The sequence below is a fragment of the Ictalurus furcatus genome, chromosome 15, assembly GCF_023375685.1.
Source record: "Ictalurus furcatus strain D&B chromosome 15, Billie_1.0, whole genome shotgun sequence".
NCBI classification, from domain to species: domain Eukaryota; kingdom Metazoa; phylum Chordata; class Actinopteri; order Siluriformes; family Ictaluridae; genus Ictalurus; species Ictalurus furcatus.
In genome coordinates, this window is record NC_071269.1 from 2,687,362 (window position 1) to 2,705,236 (window position 17,875).

Consider the following 17,875-nt stretch of genomic DNA (forward strand, 5'->3'; position numbering starts at 1 on the left):
CAATACATGCATGTAAGTTGTACCCTTTGCCTGGGGGTCGGTTACTGTATTGCTCTGTTGTCATGTGTGGAATATTTCTGTGTGCGTGCGCGCTGTACAGTACAGCGGAGGTGTTAGTGAAGTTAATTACAGTGGGTGCTTGTCAGACCGGAACAAAAGGTCTGCATAGACAGCACAACCCATGCAGAAAGACAACTGGCTGAATGCATCCGACCTAGATCAGACTAGTCTGGCCCAGTTCATCCTCTGACACAACATATGCATTAAATAATGCCAACTTGGATCCGTTCTGTCGGTGCGAAGTTCTTGAATAAGAGACTCCAATAAATAGCGTGAATATTATTGGGTCCTTGACGTATAAGGATATTGAAAGGGTGTCGAATATATGTGAATTTGGCACTTCTTTTTCATTAACATCTATTGACTTAAGAATGATCATGTGGCGCAACCATAATGTACCTTCCACGTCATACATTTCCTTAATATGCTTCAAATCGGGCAAAGTATTACAAGCCAAGTAAGATCTATAGAAAATATGCATGCAGTATTTATGAATAAATGTCATGAATTTATATATATGTCCTATAACTGCACTTTCTAATCACACACATTGTGCTGCCTTCCTTATCACACACACTACACCTTTTTTTTTTTTTTAAACGCCATAAAACCGTTTTTTAAAAATGTAAAGATCAGCAGCCACTTGAGCATTTATTTCAGCCACAGAATGTGGATGTCTTATTTTGAGTTTTAATACAGTTATTGCCGTTATCAGTTATGCCACATGATGGATAGTCACACCAAATGACTAGTTTAATATCTTTTTTTTTTTTTAAGTGCATGGACGGAAGTGTAAGGTGAAGTGTCGTGTCGTACACCACGTGCATATTAATCTTTATAATTAGCATGACCTTCAATAACCTTTTTTTCGTTGTTGTTGTTCGTTTGTTCAGACATCATTCATCGACAAGTTGGCCTATTTTCCCTGTAGCTGGTCGCTTACATTTCCAACATAACCCACAACCCTCATCCGCTGATAGTGGTTCAGAGGGACACAAACAGATCAGCTTCCAACGCTTCAAGTTTCACGCTTATACCGCCATCAACACCATCACACTCAGCATCTCGTAGATTACGAAGTAACCCAGCCAGGGCAACCGTAGCCCTGCGCCAACTGCGTCATACAGCCGCGTTGCATTCTGGAACGTTGAGTCCGAAGTTTGCTTCCTCAGCTGATTGTACTCTGGATTTCTCAAAACGACACTGAATGTCACTGAGAAGTGGTGAGTGAGAGAAGAACATCAGAAACATTTTAAATATAAATATTCTGTCTACAGTGAGTAGTAACGAGGACATGGTGGCATGATGGTGGGGAAATAATGAACAACGGTTTTAGCAGGCGTTCAGTCGTCCGACTCATAGGGAGAGTCTGAAATTCATTTTTTTTGATTTGTCAGCAATAACATGACCAATTCTAAACAATATCTAAAGAAAATAAATAAACCCAGAGATAAGATACAGCATAGCCTTTTTCAGCTTTCGCTTGTACCTTGTTTGCCTGATTGGTCATAGATTATGGTAATCTAATACTGGCAAACAAACCCCCCCACTACACACACACACACTTTCACTCTGGAGGCAAAGTGTAGAATTGCCCATGGTGGTTGATATTGTGTTGCCTTCACTACTGTAGCTCGGTGCATGTGGTTGTAACGTGAGCTCCGTTCACCCCTCCTTCTTCTTTCTGAAAACCTCTGAAGACATCTAGATATACAGTGATGAAAGGACACAATTAACTCCGTGATCCCGAAGGAGCCAGGCATTCCATTAAGCCCGTGTGTTTACTGTGGAAGTGAAGATGCGAGATCGTATTTGAGTGAGAGGAGGAAGTGTGCTAAGCTGCTGACTGGACGCCACTCACATTTTCCTCCGGCTCTCCAGCGAGATCTCCTGAGCCAGCTCTTTTACAGAGCACCTGACCATCACCACCGACCAAACGCCTTGCTAAACATGTCGAACGATGGCCTTTCATCACGTGCATACAGCTTGTCTCTGCAGTTACATCATATGCACAGTGACTAAGGACATGTATTTGATCATTTTTCAAAAATGCCAGTTGTTGGTGGTATGTAAAATGTGTGTTATTTTTTTTTAGAATGCTTTCATGAGTTCTTCAGTCAATGGTACTTTGTAAATTTAGTATTATGTAAGGAATAAAAACTTAATAAAAAAAAAACAGGATGTGTTGGTACAGAAAAATAATCAACAACCAGGTGCAGCCTGGTGTGATGCCACCTTCTGACCAATTAAATTAGAAAATTCACCAGCGCTGTGCCAAAACAATCCTGAACCCTAGAGCACATGTTACGTTGTATGCCCTGAGGAAAGATCTGTTCCGAGAACAGTGTGAGCCTTGTCGCCTGGATCTGGTGTGATGTCCAGGGCCTGAAGTGCTAGTCTTTTTGCATGGGCTGTGGATAACACAGTGGATGGCACCTCGCCGGGATCTCATAGTCTCACCACGGTGTTTGTGAAAGAAGCTAGGCACCTCCTTCTGCTACGCCCACCTAACAGAACTTAATATCTCTCTAAGAACCCATGAATGACGCTGATCTGAAATGGCATCGTCGATGGTATCTCGCTGTGCATGCATTGGTGACCCGAGCTGACGTGGAGTAACTGTGGTTATTTCTCCCAAATGAATGAATTAACCAGCAACGTTGACCTTGTAATGTTCTACGAAGGTCAAATTGCAGAACATTCTCTACTGCGTCCAGTATGCACCTTTTATAGTACTGCTTGAACCACACAGCAGCTATTCTTTCATCCGATTGGTTATCCTTCTGTCTCGATACAGACGCAGGATTCTCCCCGGTCTAAGCAGAGACTGGCCCGCTGGGTGAAAGAGGTCACCACCACGGCCCACAAACGGGCAGCGTGCTCAGCCTTTACCGTGACATTCGATTCCTCAAGGAGTGTTTCGTCTACAGGGGCTCTGCTGAGAGACATGCCGCCGCAGGAGATCTGTGTCACTATGTACCGTTCAAAAGTCTATAAGTTCAACATCACCCTTCACCCGTGTGGCAATCATCTCCAAACATTTCCCCCAAATGTACTGGGTAACCACCAGGTTTCCCCGTCATTCAGAACCGCATGACGTAACATGACGTATGCTGTTTATAGTTCAATTCCAATTCAAAAGAAGCCCTTTCCTGGCTTTGGTCTTGGAGTCTTTGTTCACTATGAACTATCTTCCCGGTCCCTCAGTTCTATAGTCGAGGAAAAAGTTCTAAAATGCTGCACATGAGAAAGCTTAACGTGGCTTAATGTCCCAAAACAAGGACCAAATGACACCATTTGGACATTACTTTTATATTTAGTTTATGAGGTCATTCTTTTGATCGTTATTGTCAGTAAAGTATGAGAGAAATTTGGTGTTTCTAGGATGTGGTTTTATCATATAATTTGATCATTTTATAATATAATCTATCATTTGTGTGTGAGAGATGTGGTGTCACATGGTCTTTTTCTTTTAAGTTGTCCCCCCCCCCCCCAAATTTAATAAATTTGAGACTCGTTATATGAGTTTAAAATCATTCATCCATGTTAAACTAATAAGACTTATTTCACTGGGTCGTACTCTTGCTAGTACACGGATCATTCTGACACCGTTAAATGACCATTAATTTAGCGAAACTACCGTTAATCTACAAAACAGTATAACAAGAAAAGATGAATACTGTTTTAAATAACTTAAGTAGTAAAAGTCAATGCTAAACATGCATGGTCATGCTCATCGTGTCCCGATCAACATGGGAATCATTTTTATTAAAATAGACTTTAATGACCAGCTTGAACCGTAACAGAATTAGCAGAATACAGGTTTGCTAATATGAGCATCTTGTTTATCAAGCTGAACAATGTCCTGGTTAAATAACTCTGATAATACTATATTACCATTATCCACCCTGATGGAAAGCAACCTGATGCTTCTTGGTTATAATCTATCAAGAAATGCATTTTGGAATCGGATTCATAATGGCTGAAATGTTATCCACTTATTATTATGGATCACCACTAAAATACTGTATATATGGAATGCTATTTGGCTAAACAAACAAGCGTTTATACTAGAGAGAAATCGAAGGTGAAGAAGACTCGTGACGCGTACCACTTCCACCAAGTTCAAGATGTAACGTTTTACGGTTAAGGTACTGGGTACTGCTTCGCCAGATGCCATAAACTCATTAGTTAGCTGAACAAAGTTAGCTAGGTAAACTCCATTATCTGCAAGAGCGGTACCTAGCTAGCTAGTGTTCGCTAGCTAGTTTGTTGATGTAGATTTTAGATGCGCTGCGTAGTTTCGTTAAAGCTATATACATGTCACTTTTGCACAACCTTCAGATTGCTTTTTGGACACTTTTTTCCGACTCTGACACCCAGCAGCCCAAGCTGACATTTTAGAAAACAGGTTCTGGCTTGCTCTTAAAAATTACTCTAGTCTCCCGCTTTGTTTTCGCGAGCAGGAGGTGCAGCTGACGTCAGAGTGACATGCATCATTCAGTAGGTCTACAGGCTTGTCATGTGGTACTCATGCGGTATACGTAGCTGCATTCGGTATGCACCCTGACTATATTTCCTAATTATGTGTGGGGATGTGATTTGTGAGTTTTCTTCTGAATACCCACAGGTCCAGCACAAAAGGCGTCATCGGCATCCTTCCCTGTTCTCTCCCACTCCCTCAGCGCACCCTCTTTATCATTCTGTTGATCATTCTCAGGTTGGTCGGCTTAAAGGTTAGCCCTTCGTTTCTCTTCCACTGTCGTCTCTGCATCCATCCGTGCTTTCTGTGCACCAACACTTTTCAACCATTACACTAAGTGCATGGTGTGTAATCTAATTAGAGGCCATTTTAAAGCAGAGGTCATAAGGATTAGTATAGATTTTAAAATGTCATCAGAAAGTGTCACTCGGATTCGTGAGCAAGCAGCGATCATCTCCAGGGATTAAGTTACTAGTGGTGACTAAGTGTCTAATGCTGTCATGGGTGAATTAGCGTTTGCATGCATGCGTTTTGATATCATGTGAGAAATTAATTGAAAAAGATGAATAAACAGTACTGGCTTTGACTTGAATCAGGCGAGTGGTCACCGTTTCAGAAGACGGAGTGCCTGGACGAGACACGAGTAAGCAAAGGACAAGTCTCTCACACACACACACACACACACACGTGTATATACACACACGTATATACGTGTGTATAGACACACGAACGTGGCGAGGAGTGTTCCTGGGAAACCACATGCAAACACAGGCAGACACTGACACCACATGGCACAAGGACAACCTTAAACTCAACACACACTCTTACTAATGCTGGGAGATCTAGGAAACATTTACTGACCTACCGGGAAACTTGGAGGCAATCGATGTCTCGGGATGCACCATTAAATAAAACACACAAAGGGTAGTGGAAACTTCTATACGACTCACAAACACCGCCATGAAACACTGCAACACTTCCAGACCCGGACGTAAACCGAGATACTATAAACAGTGGTTTGTGTGTATGCTGGTGATTCCGCAGTGTGTTTTTGAAGGCAGGAAAGGGATGCATTAGGAGTGTACGATTATATTTTAGTGGGGTCCGGTGGAGTCGGGTAATATAAGCGGAATAAGGGGCCGCGAAATATTTCATCTACGGGACCGACGAGATGTTTTCAGGAGCACGGGTTCTCAAACCATTTGCAGCCATGTTCAACTTTAGGCTCGTCAGTCAAATGTGTATAATGATACTCTGCCTATTTATTGGAGATTTTTATTCCTGAACCGTCCACCTACAGAACACATTAGGTCCAAGTCCTAATTAAACCCCTTCAATTCAAAGGACCAGTCAAGTCATGTAATAATTGAGAGAACTTTTATAATTGTACGCACTATAGTATCGTTGATAATGTACAGTTTCCTCCATGTCTAAAATGAACCATCATTTTAGACATGGAGCGACAGGCGTTTGCCGAGTCTTTTTCTCCACATTTTGGCCTTCCGTGCACACCGAGACGGCGTTTTTGTCCGGCAAAAACGGAGCTTTTCGAAAATCCCGTTTTCGCGTTGTAGTGCGGTCTGAGAAAACGGGGCTGTTCAAAAACAATGATGTACTTTTAGTCATGTGATGCAGTCATGTGACCCACACAAGTCAAAACAAACAAGATGATGGATGGTGCCGTACTGCAGTTGTTGTTCCCGCTATCCAGTTTGTTAGCTTTGTTAGATCAGTGTCACTTTGTACAACCTTCAGGTCGCATTTTAAAATCAACGCCTGACGGAAATGGCCGGAGCTTCTTGTGTCTTTACGCATGTGCAGTATAGGGATGCAAGTGTTTTTTTTTTCCGGATGTTTCAGTCATTTTTGGAAAACGTTTGAAACCGTAAGACGGAGGGCTTTTTAAAAACGAAAATGCAGTTGTCAGATCTGTCCGGATTAACGTGAACGCAGCCTGAGAGAATGCTCATTAGGTCACACAATCCTATTACACAGTGCCAAGGGCTAAAAATGAAGTCATTTTATTCCCCCCTAGACCACAAGCAGAAACCAAACTAGTTTATGCATCCAGTCACTACGCCAGTTTGTTTATCTTTTTTTTCTTTTTGTGGCACCGTACAGGGTTGTGGCGTGTTTCTCCGGCTTATTCTTCTCTGGTCAGTAGTGTTGTTTTAGGGGGTTTGCCATGGTTATTCGTTTCCTGACCTCTTCGTCCCTTTGGCCTTCAGAGGTCAGGCTCAACCAATACCAGGCTCAAGTTATCGCAACACATCATGTGTTCCTTGTGTAATATACAGAGGTGCGGATATAAGTATTGGACGTGTCAGCATTTTTTTCAGTAAATATATTTTCCAATGAGGCTATTCACATGAAATTTTCACCAGACATCAGTATTACCTCGAGAAATCCAGAAATATAAAGAATTCACAACATTAAAGGGTAACGAAGTCCGATACTGGTTTCCCCCACTGTAGCTAAATTTGCCAAATGTCCTCGAAACACCAACAGATGGTATGCTTGGTATGCTCCCGCGTTATAGTTGACTCATGTATATGTGATGGGTTTGTGCTCAGTGTTAATGCTGACACCGTTGTCGGGCACTTTCTGTATGTTTTGAGTATTTATTCTCTATTAGATGCGGGAGCTCTGCAGTCTCTAGGGAAGAAAGAGCAAGTTAAAGGGTTGGATCGAAAAAAACGCAATTGATCTCCCCTAATTATATATTCCAAAAATCATTTTTCCATAGCATTTATCCCATCAATACGTTAACATTTCCATTTCAGGCAAATCGACAGACCGTTCTTGATGCTTGGATTTGTTCGAGTGTCTTCCCGATATATTGGCTGGTCAGTAAAACATGATGTCACGATTTTGCAGACGCTTCGTCCTTGGTGGAAATCACGTGATGAAGCAATGTCTGTGTAAATGCATTTTCTGTGCATTTAAAATGCTTCCATGAATGTGTGGAACCAGTGTGATTTGGGCCGCTAGGAAGCACCTACGTTCAAGTCAGTTCAGTTCAATTAATTGTTTTTCAATTTGATAGAAAATTGTACTTTAAATTTAGCCGAGAGTCCAGCATAGTGAGAGAGAGTTCAGGGTTCCTGCACAGTTCTCGGAAAGTCTTAAAAAAGTTAAACAGGTTGAAGTTAAAAGTACAGGCTCTCATTTCCAAACGTCAGAAGTATGCAACTTCAGAAAATGTACGGACATCTTGTCGTCGGCGTAATTTTACCTAAAGACGCCGTCGACTGTCTTTAGACATTCCGTTATTTCCTGTACGAACAGCCGACAGGAGTTCTAGAAATTAAAACCCAAATGTGTTGTCGGTAGACGTTACCATGATTTCTTTAGCTACTTGACCAATCAGTTTCTGACCTTAGACCTAATTTCATCACGTCATGCTTTTTCGTGATTCGTTTAACGGCCATACTCTGTCTGGATGGGAACGACAGGATTCCTTTCTCTGCTGTTAATGATAGGCTAGCGCTTTTCTAATTTAGACTCTAGTTTTCTCATGAACAAATTCCAGGCGTGACCTGGAAGCCCGAGGACAGCGCTCTGCCATATTGTTGTGTAATTTTACAAGTAAACATTGGATTTGATGTGAATGCTCTGAAAATCGCTGTCATGGGTGCATGCCAATGTTACGATCGATTTCGCATGTTGCTATATATTTAGCTCGGACAAGTGAGAAGGTTTCAGGGTATATCCTCCACGCTGGGGGACCGAGCATATTTTACCTGCGACAGCTGGGTGTTGCCTCGCCACATGACTTCACACTACTGTACTCCATCTGCTGGCTAGTTGCGGTATTGAATATGGAGAAGAATAAATCACTTCAGTGCAAACTGCAATGCCAATAATAAGCATGCACACTTCCAAGCCCTCTAAAATCACCCCCACCCACCCACTCCTGGCAACCAGCATAAGCGAGCATATTTTGGAGGGTTACATTCTTGCAGCACAAATGATTGGGCACAAAGCGTTCAACATTCCTCATGATAAGCACGTTTTTAAAAGGGCAATTCAAAATCACATGCTAGTCCATGGCTTTGTTCTATACCTTTTTCCATAATTACCTCAATTAGTTTAGCCATTTGTTTGTACTCTGCTGCAATTATTTCAATTATTCTGAGATTTTAAAAAAATAACAATAAAATAAACTGATCTCATGATTGCATCATATTTTGATCTATTGTCTTTTATTTAATTAATATATCATCATTATAGTGTCTCGTACGGCATGACTTGGCCTGGCCCAATCCGAGCGTTATGTGTGTGTGTGTGTGTGTGTGTGTGTGTGTGTGTGTGTGTGTACATGTGTGTGGCGTGTTCAGGATGGCAAGCTGACCAAGGCTGAGCAGCAGCGTTTCAAAGAGGAAGCCGAGATGCTAAAGGGCCTGCAGCACCCCAACATCGTGCGCTTCTACGACTTCTGGGAGTCGACTGTCCGGGGGAAGAAGTGCATCGTCCTCGTCACGGAGCTCATGACCTCGGGGACACTCAAAACGTCAGTACCCACACGTTGGAACAAATCCGAGGCCCAGGATATTTATACTCCTAAGGCAATAGTGACAGAGTTAAGGACCGTGTCTTCGCCGAGTTTAGTTTCTATGGCGACATGCTTTAAGCCGTTCTATTACTGACCCGTTTTTAGTCGCATGATGCTAACTAACACTTGCCACTTCATATTCATTATTAACACCAAGACTTGTTATTTAACGGAGATCGGATACAGTTGTGTTTTTTTTTTTTTTTCGACTGAGGTATCGTTATTTTATTATTTTTTACTTAATATTTAAGTTTAGTTTCACAAGAATTGAAAAAGCAAATGGTTTTTAAACATGACGCTGGACGTTGTAACGTGTCATGAGTGATTTGCTCTGTTGGCTGTGTGCTTTTCAGATACCTTAAGCGCTTTAAGGTTATGAAGCCGAAAGTGTTGCGCAGCTGGTGCAGGCAAATCCTGAAGGGTCTGCATTTCCTTCACACGCGTACGCCGCCCATTGTGCACCGTGACTTAAAGTGCGACAACATCTTTATCACAGGCCCCACAGGCTCAGTGAAGATCGGAGACCTCGGCCTGGCCACGCTAATGAGGACGTCCTTCGCCAAGAGTGTGATCGGTGTGTTTACGGGCCCATATGTGTCATAGATTTGCCGTCATCATTGCTGTCGTAGCAACCGTACAATTATAATCACTGTAGCTGCAACATTCTTAATCATCGATGATTATGTGGTGGTTTCGCTGGCAATTTCTGTTTTGCTCCAGTGTCTTCCCTGTTTAGATCCAGAGTCGTCTCTTGTTGCTCATTGTTCAGCATTTATTTCAGCTCAGCATTATTGATTGCAGTGTGCATGCACAGACTGCTGTCAATACTTATTGATTTTGGAGCTAATTGTTAGTGGTAGTCCAAATGTTCATGACAGAACACATAATAAGTAATTGGGTGTAGATTGTCCACTTTCTAAAGTCATGCAAAAAATGTAAAGTTACACACTGAGACAAAGTGAGCAGCAAAGAAACGCGTATCTGATGTAAACAGATGGCTAATTAGATAATAAGAAAGAAAACTATCTCAACTGATAGGACCAACATTTCTTTCCAGTCAGTATTAATCTGCCCCAGAAGCTGCTACTATTAATAAGATGATCCCGATGAAAATACATTGACGGAGGCTTTAGGAAATTTGTTAATTAATCAAAGCAGAATGAACAAATCATTAAATATGGATGAAAGAACTAATTAGTACTTTCCAGTGGACACTTTCTTCAATCTTCCAAAAGCAGGTCTCTTATTAAAGCGTGAAACTGTTACTAAACTAACCCCACGAGAATGTTCGTATCGTTCGTATTCTAACTGTGGTGTCGTTGCACAGGTACCCCAGAGTTCATGGCTCCAGAGATGTACGAGGAACACTATGATGAATCTGTGGACGTCTACGCCTTTGGCATGTGCATGCTCGAGATGGCTACGTCCGAGTACCCTTATTCTGAGTGTCAGAATGCTGCCCAGATCTACCGCAAGGTCACCAGTGTAAGGCTCGGAAAAAGCGTTTGATTTGTATTGTTGCTTTTACAGACGAATGGAAGGTTTTGATTCGGTTTGAAATGCGTTTCTATCAGTCGCGCCATCCCCGAGTCATCGACTTGACTACAAAGCGGGATCGGTGAACGATTGACTACATGTCTCTGTTTGCAGGGGATCAAGCCCGCCAGTTTTGATAAAGTGAACGATCCAGAAATTAAGGAGATCATCGAGGGCTGCATTCGGCAGAACCGGGGAGAACGGTAAGCGTGTGACCTTTTTGTTCCTTTTATTATAGCCTACCGAAATGTTATGCGTTGCATAGGTAATGCATTTTCAATATTGCTGTTTTCCACTTAGGCTTTCCATCAAGGACCTGCTGAACCATACCTTCTTTGGCGAGGACACAGGCGTGCGAGTGGAGTTGGCGGAAGAGGACGTGGGCAATCAGGACTGTCTGGCACTACGTATTTGGGTGGAGGAGCCTAAAAAACTGAAGGGCAAGCACAAGGACAACGAGGCCATTGAGTTCAGCTACAACCTGGAGAATGACAGCGCAGAGGAAGTGGCGTTGGAGATGGTGAGGCAGCCATGGAATAATCAGGATTGTTTTTATTGGCTAATAAGTTTCACTTATGAGGAGGTAGACTTGGCAGTTGCTGACATCAGCACAGACATTATAAAACACAAAACAAATGAGGGTTTAACTTAATTTGATGTTTTGTGATTAGTATCCCTGAAGACGATGTTATCCCTTATAATGTTATGATGTTCCTGAATCAGCAATTTAAGAGCAGCAGCAACTTTTGGAAAGGCTTAACATTTATTCTCTTGCCCTTTCTCTGTCTTTTTCAGTTTTGAATTTGTTTAGAAATACTTTTTTTTTTTCTAAAACATCAGCCCTTATTTATCAAAGCTGCCGAGAAACAAGTGTAGATTTGAGTGTTCAGAATGACGTACCTACAACGGCCCGGTTTCCCCCTCCATATACAGCTCATTTACAGTGAACGCTCTCTAATTAATGCGTAGTGAGCCGTTAAAAGGAAAGTATTTCACAAACGTCAGTCATTCAAGATCTGAGGAAATAACTAAGTACGGAGGTGAAAAACAAAGTTTTAGTTAGGCTGCGGAGTTTTTATTTGAGCTTTCTAATGCCAAAATCGGGTAGATATTTTAACAAAAAGCTTTATTCCTAAGAATAGAAAAATTGACCTGAAATGTATTTCTATCACTATTTTTATTTATTTATTCTTCTCTTGTTTTCTTTCCTTTCCGCGCGTTCTAGGTCAAGTCTGGGTTTTTCCACGAGAGTGACGCGAAGGTTGTGGGAAAGTCTATTCGAGACAGGATAACTCAGATTAAGAAGTTCCGCGCAACACGACAACAGCGAGCCCTAGACGGGAGGCGAGACTCTAGCTTGGCTTCTGCTACCCCCTTCACCAGTTTTACTTCTTTCCCCTCTTCCCTGGGTCCTGGGGCTCCTGCTATTCCTACTGCTGCCTCTGTTGGGGTTACTGGGGGGCACAGGGAGGGAGAGGACCTGCAAGAGGTGGAGCAACACACTCGACAACAGATCCCCATCAGCAGTGCACAAGGCCACATCGGTAACATGTTCACTAGAGGTTTTATCTCTGACTTGTCTTATGAGACCTTGACTGTGCACATTTTTATGTGCATAATAATAAATAAAACATAATAATGAGCGTATATGACATAAAGTCGCTTAATTTAAGACAATCTATCTTTAATGTGTCTATGCCTTTTGTCTTTTCACAATGATCACCGAGTGTTTGTTTTCGTTGGATTTTTCAGAAACAGAGAACCCCTCTGCGATCAGTGGAGAATCATTTGCAGGTGCACAAAGCCTTCCCTATTCATCAGCAGGAGACTCTGGAATCTCTTTTGCTAACACTCAGACCAGCTTTCCCACTGGGACATCTGTACGTAAACCTCTTCAATAACTGCACGCTCAACCATGTCACAGTGGTGTGTGTGTGTGTGTGTGCTTTCTTACTTGATAAATTTTAAGAAACTACCACTCTCTCGGAATCAGTCAATTTCAAAGAGCACGATTGGCATCAAACACACAAAAAAAAGTTGTTTTTTAAGATCGAGAAGTAGTATTTTCTTTATTTATCAGGTAATAGAGCGTGCAGCAGTTGCATCTCACCCCCAGATGCTTCCTACTGTTTAGAGCAGAGGAGAACCAAATATGTCCAATGGCCTGAGCAGTGGAGCATCTGTGATGTCCACTAACCAAAGTGGTTGTGGGGCTCCTAGCAGTCCTGTTGCACAGGCTTTCTTTCAGCCAGTCATAACACAAGTCACATCTGGTATGATGCAGCAGTATTCTCAGGTGACTGACTCCCTTGTGTCCAGCTTCTCTTCTCACGCTTTAGTTTATTTCATTTGGAAACGGCAATGTACATTAGTACATTGTGTACATTATGAACAATTATGTACATTAGTTTATCTGTATTTGTATCCACTATGTTTTGAGTGGTGCATTCAATGCTAGTAAAACACGGATGTTTGCCATTGAATTTCCATATTGGTCTTTTGCATTTTGCAAAGAATTTGTTTCTTGCTTCTGTGCTGATGTTTATAGCACCAGTCTGGTCTGTTTTGCATGAGATTGTCATCTTGATAAAGCTGAATTCATTAAGCATTGCCAAGCTCCAGTTGTATAGATCGCTGTAAGTCACTGTATGTTTTGGGACTGTAAATCATGTGTGGCTAGTAGCCCTGTTTTTATTTAGCCCTAAATACATTTGTTAACGTTTGTTAAAAGGCAAGCTATTATTTGCATTTCCATTTGTTGATGCATACATAGTAGAGGTGTGACGATGCAAAACTGTGACGACTTTCATCGTTTAAATGTGCGATTCATTCTATCAATTACGCGTATAATACAGTTTTACTGTTTGAACACCAGAGGTCTGCAATCTGCACAACCCATAAAATTAAAATATCTAAAGAGGTTGGCCTAATAGCTTTGGATCATAACAACCACCATACATTATCCTTTATAGTATAACAAACGCTGACTTGGAATAAAGAGAATATAGAAACCTTTTGATAGCATGCACAGAACCTTAGGTTCTACATTGTCCTCTTACCCTTGGATGATTAATGATCCATACTAATCCTTATTCTTGCTTTCTTCCCCCTCATTTCTTTCCTTTCCACATGCTGTCTCCAATGATTGCTATATTCATACATGCCTGCAGTCACTGGCCCCATATCCCACAGACGTAACACAAACAGCACTCCCCCAGCCAGGAGAAGCAGTTTCTTCTCATGCTTCTCTTATACAGACGCAGTCATACTTGACCCCCGTTTCACCCCAGGCCTCCATTAGTATTATTTCTGCAGAGTCCGTAGTACCATCTTTGAGCAACCTGATGCCACAAACTAAACAGAGCCAGCATAATGTTGCACCTCTGCCACAGACTGAAATTTTGCCTCAACAAACTGCAGTTCAGCCACAACAACAGGTAGTGTTAGATCTGCAGACTACATTGCTACAACAACCACCACCGTCACAACAACAACAGGCAGTTCCATTACAGCAGATGGAGCAAATTCTAAAGCAGGGCATTTTAATGCAACAACCTCCTACTTCAGCTGGTATACCACCCCCGCAGATAGAGAACCCACAGTTAGTTTTGCAGGAGCAGCAGCTGCATTCAAGTGTAGCACAGCAACAATATATACCACACCAACAGACTTTGGTGCACCCTCAGCAGGTAGACCCACAGCAACACATATATGCACAGCAACCTGTAGGAGTACCTAAAGCACAGCAATCTGTAATTCAACAGCAGGTCCAACAGACAGTATCTATCCAGCAACTATCAATGGAACAACAGCAGCAAGAACCACCGTCGTTACTGCAGCAACACCATCAACAGTTATATGTGCCAAGTCAGGCAGAACCCCAAAAGTCAGCCATGATGCAATCAACTCCTCAGCAGTTACCACTTGCAGAGCAACAACAAGCAGTTCATGGTATGCAGCAATTGGAACAGCAGAAACAGCACAAAATTTATTCAGAGCAACAACAACAGATAGAGCAACAAGAAATACAAATTCAAATACAACAGCAAAATCCTGCAGTGACGCAGCAGATGGAGCAACAGAATCCACAGTTGCTGCAGCAAGTACAACAACAGCAGGCTATTTTACAACAAGCAGGTGAGCAGCAGCAGCGACAGGCACTATTGCAGCAGCCGTTGGAGCAACAAGAAGGTCTGTTGCTACAACAAATTCTTTTACACCAACAACAGTTTGACCGCCAGTCCTTATTACAGCAAACTCAACCACAGATAGAACAACAGAACATGCTAAGACCACAACAGACAGAGCAACAGCCACAACAGATCGAGCAAGAAGCTTTCTTGCAAAAGCAAGCTATTTTACACCAACAGCAGCAACAAGTGCAACTCTTACAACAGCAACAGCAGTTAGAGCAAAAACAAGTTCTTTTGCAAAAGCAGCACCAAATGGATCATCAACAAGGTTTATTATGGCAGCAGCAGTCTTTACAACAGCAGCAGGCTGTACTGCAGCACATTTCACAGTCTCAACTTGCACAATCACAAATACAGCAACAGTCAGAGCAACAAGCTTTTCAGCCACAGATTGACCAACAGCAGCAGATGTTAGTACAACAGCAGAGAGAACTACAAATGCAACATCAGGCTCTTGTACAACACCAACAACCGAATACAGAGTCACAGCAGGCACTACCCAAGCGACACCAGGAAAAGGAGCAGCTTCAACAGCAAGCTTTATTTTTACAAGAGCAACATTTGGACCAACAAGCTGTTACTCTTGAGTCTGTTCAACAGCAGCAGGATCAGCAGCAGTGTCAACAGCAAGCTGTATTTTTGCAACAGCAAAAACAGTTGAACCAACAAGTACCGCTTGGGCAACATCACAGTGGACAACAGCAAACTGTTTCTTTTGAGTCTATTCAGAAGCGGCAGGGTCTGCTGAGTCAGCAACAGGATCAGCAACATCAACAGCAAGCTTTGTTCTTACAACAGTCAAACCAACAAGTAGCTCTTGGGCAAAATCACAGCGGACAACAGCAAGCTGTTAATCTTGAGATTGTTCAGCAGCAAGCGCTACTCAAGCAACAACAACTTTTACAGCAACAGTCAAACCAACATGTAGCCCCTGTGCAGCATTACAGTGGACAACAGCAGGCTGTTACTCTTGAGATTGTGCAACAGCAGAATCTACTCAAGCAACAGCAGGATCAACAGCATCTTCAACAGCAAGCTTTGTTTTTACAACAGAAACAACAGTTGGACCAACAAGTAGCCCCTGGGCAGCAGCACAGTAGGCAACAGCAAGCCGTAGGTCTTGAAACTGTTCCACAGCAGCAGGTTGTACTTCAGTATGAGCAGCAGCAAGCCTTGTTACTACAGCAGCCCCTTCAGTCGCACAAAAGTATTACTCAACACAAAGTAGAACAACACCAACAAGAATTTGTTCAGCAACAAACTTTTATCGCCGGGCAGCAAGATGGAAATTCTGCTGTGGAATCACAGGTAACAATTGTTGCTCAGTCAGCATCACAAATGGTTACCTCCCAAATTTCTAGTCAGTTACAAACACCTGTACACATTGACCAACATGCATCGTCTCTGTCAGCACCTCAAACTCAAGGGCCAATACAACAGAAACAAAGTGATATTACACAAATCCATGGTCAAATAGCTTTACAGACCCAAGGTCTCTCAGCAACACAATCACAAATTCCATCCCTAGCACAGCCTAGCTCCATCCAGTTGAAGAGTCCGCAAGCATTTCCAGCTCCAATGCAGAGGCAGGATTCAGCACAACCTTTAGTACAGGCCCAGACATATGTCCCAAATGAGGCACAGGCTCAAATGATTATACAGGGACAGAATCTTCAAGCTCAAGTCATGCCACATCAAACCAGAACTCCTGTCCATTGTCCAGTTCCTGCAATACCAGCGTCAACGCAATTATCAAGCCAAATTCAGTCTCAAGTTCAGGCCCCTTCTGCCTTGCACACAATGCAGTATCTTCAAGCCTCACAACTCAGTCAGCACACCATTCAGCCAATGCAGGTTGACTTTACACAGGGTACACAACAGCAGTATCGACAAATGGTGATGTCTCCAGTAACAGTGGCAAGTACCACTGCTGTGTCCTCAGGTACTGTAGCTCCTGCCACAGTACCTACCACACAGCAATACTTGCAGCAGACAGGCCAGGCTCAAAATCAAATCCAAGCACAGACACAGCCTACTCTGCAGGGACAGCAACAGCCAGGTGGCATCACCATTCAGACGGTCATGCAGCCCATGCCCCTTGTGCAACCTCAAATTGCTCAACAGTATGAACAGCAAACACAGCAATTCCAACAGGTACAGCAGCAGCCAGTACAGCTGCAGGATCAGGCCCACATTTTGTCATCTATTCAGCAGCCTCCACCATCCCACCAAACTGCTGTCGCACTAGATCTCAATCAGTGGTCATCTCCTCTACCCTCTGCTTTGCACCCTGGGGTTCCATCACATGACTTACCAAGGCAACCCTGTCCGACACAAATTCAGACTGCTGCGCATTGCAGTCATGTTGTAGTAGGCCTACCACCTTCCCCACAACACCAGCCTCAATCAATCTTGCTTGCACATACTCACAGCCAGACATGCCCTCAGTCACAGACACATGCTCAATCACAAGCTCACTCACACACCGACATATACACTGAGACTGCAGGCACATCTGTGCAGCCACTATACCCTCAAGTTCCCCTGCAGCCCCTCCAGATACCCTCCAGTCCATCTCATACCTCCCTCATCACTACCAACTTATCAGGCTCCCAGCTTGCCCCCACTGCTTCAGAAGTCCCAGTACCAGCTGAGGCACAGCTAAGCCAGGCTGTGCTAACCGATATAGTTCTGACTTCCCTTCCTCCTATCAGTGCCTCACAGCTCCCTGGTTCTAATGGCACTGCCCTTCCCCCAAACTTGCTGGCAGACTGTGACCCTGCATTGCCGGGCATTGCACAGGTACAAATGCACACCCTTCTCAATATAACATTTTTTTTATAGCTGTGCTTTAAGGCATCCTGTACCAGCAAAGATGTATAACAACAATCCCCATTAATTGACTTTATTAGACTATAATTTCTGTTTGGAACTATATGATTTGTTTTTATCTAAATACTTAACACGCACAAAATCAAACGTATACTTACAAAATCAAACTTCTGTTTCTCAAAGCTTTGTATATACAGACATTTTTTGTTATTGTAA

At 42.8% G+C, this 17,875-nt stretch overlaps 1 protein-coding gene across 1 annotated transcript in view; it reads left to right on the forward strand.

The window, feature by feature from the left end:
- The window catches only part of si:dkey-151g10.3 (uncharacterized), a 49,032-nt gene that overhangs the window by 8,671 nt on the left and 22,486 nt on the right, over positions 1–17,875 (forward strand). The window contains exons 2-9 of the mRNA XM_053643556.1: positions 8,884–9,056; positions 9,452–9,672; positions 10,426–10,583; positions 10,749–10,837; positions 10,935–11,154; positions 11,860–12,178; positions 12,387–12,514; positions 13,805–17,629. Coding sequence (XP_053499531.1) covers positions 8,884–9,056; positions 9,452–9,672; positions 10,426–10,583; positions 10,749–10,837; positions 10,935–11,154; positions 11,860–12,178; positions 12,387–12,514; positions 13,805–17,629 — 5,133 coding nt within the window. The remainder of the gene's footprint in view (positions 1–8,883; positions 9,057–9,451; positions 9,673–10,425; positions 10,584–10,748; positions 10,838–10,934; positions 11,155–11,859; positions 12,179–12,386; positions 12,515–13,804; positions 17,630–17,875) is intronic.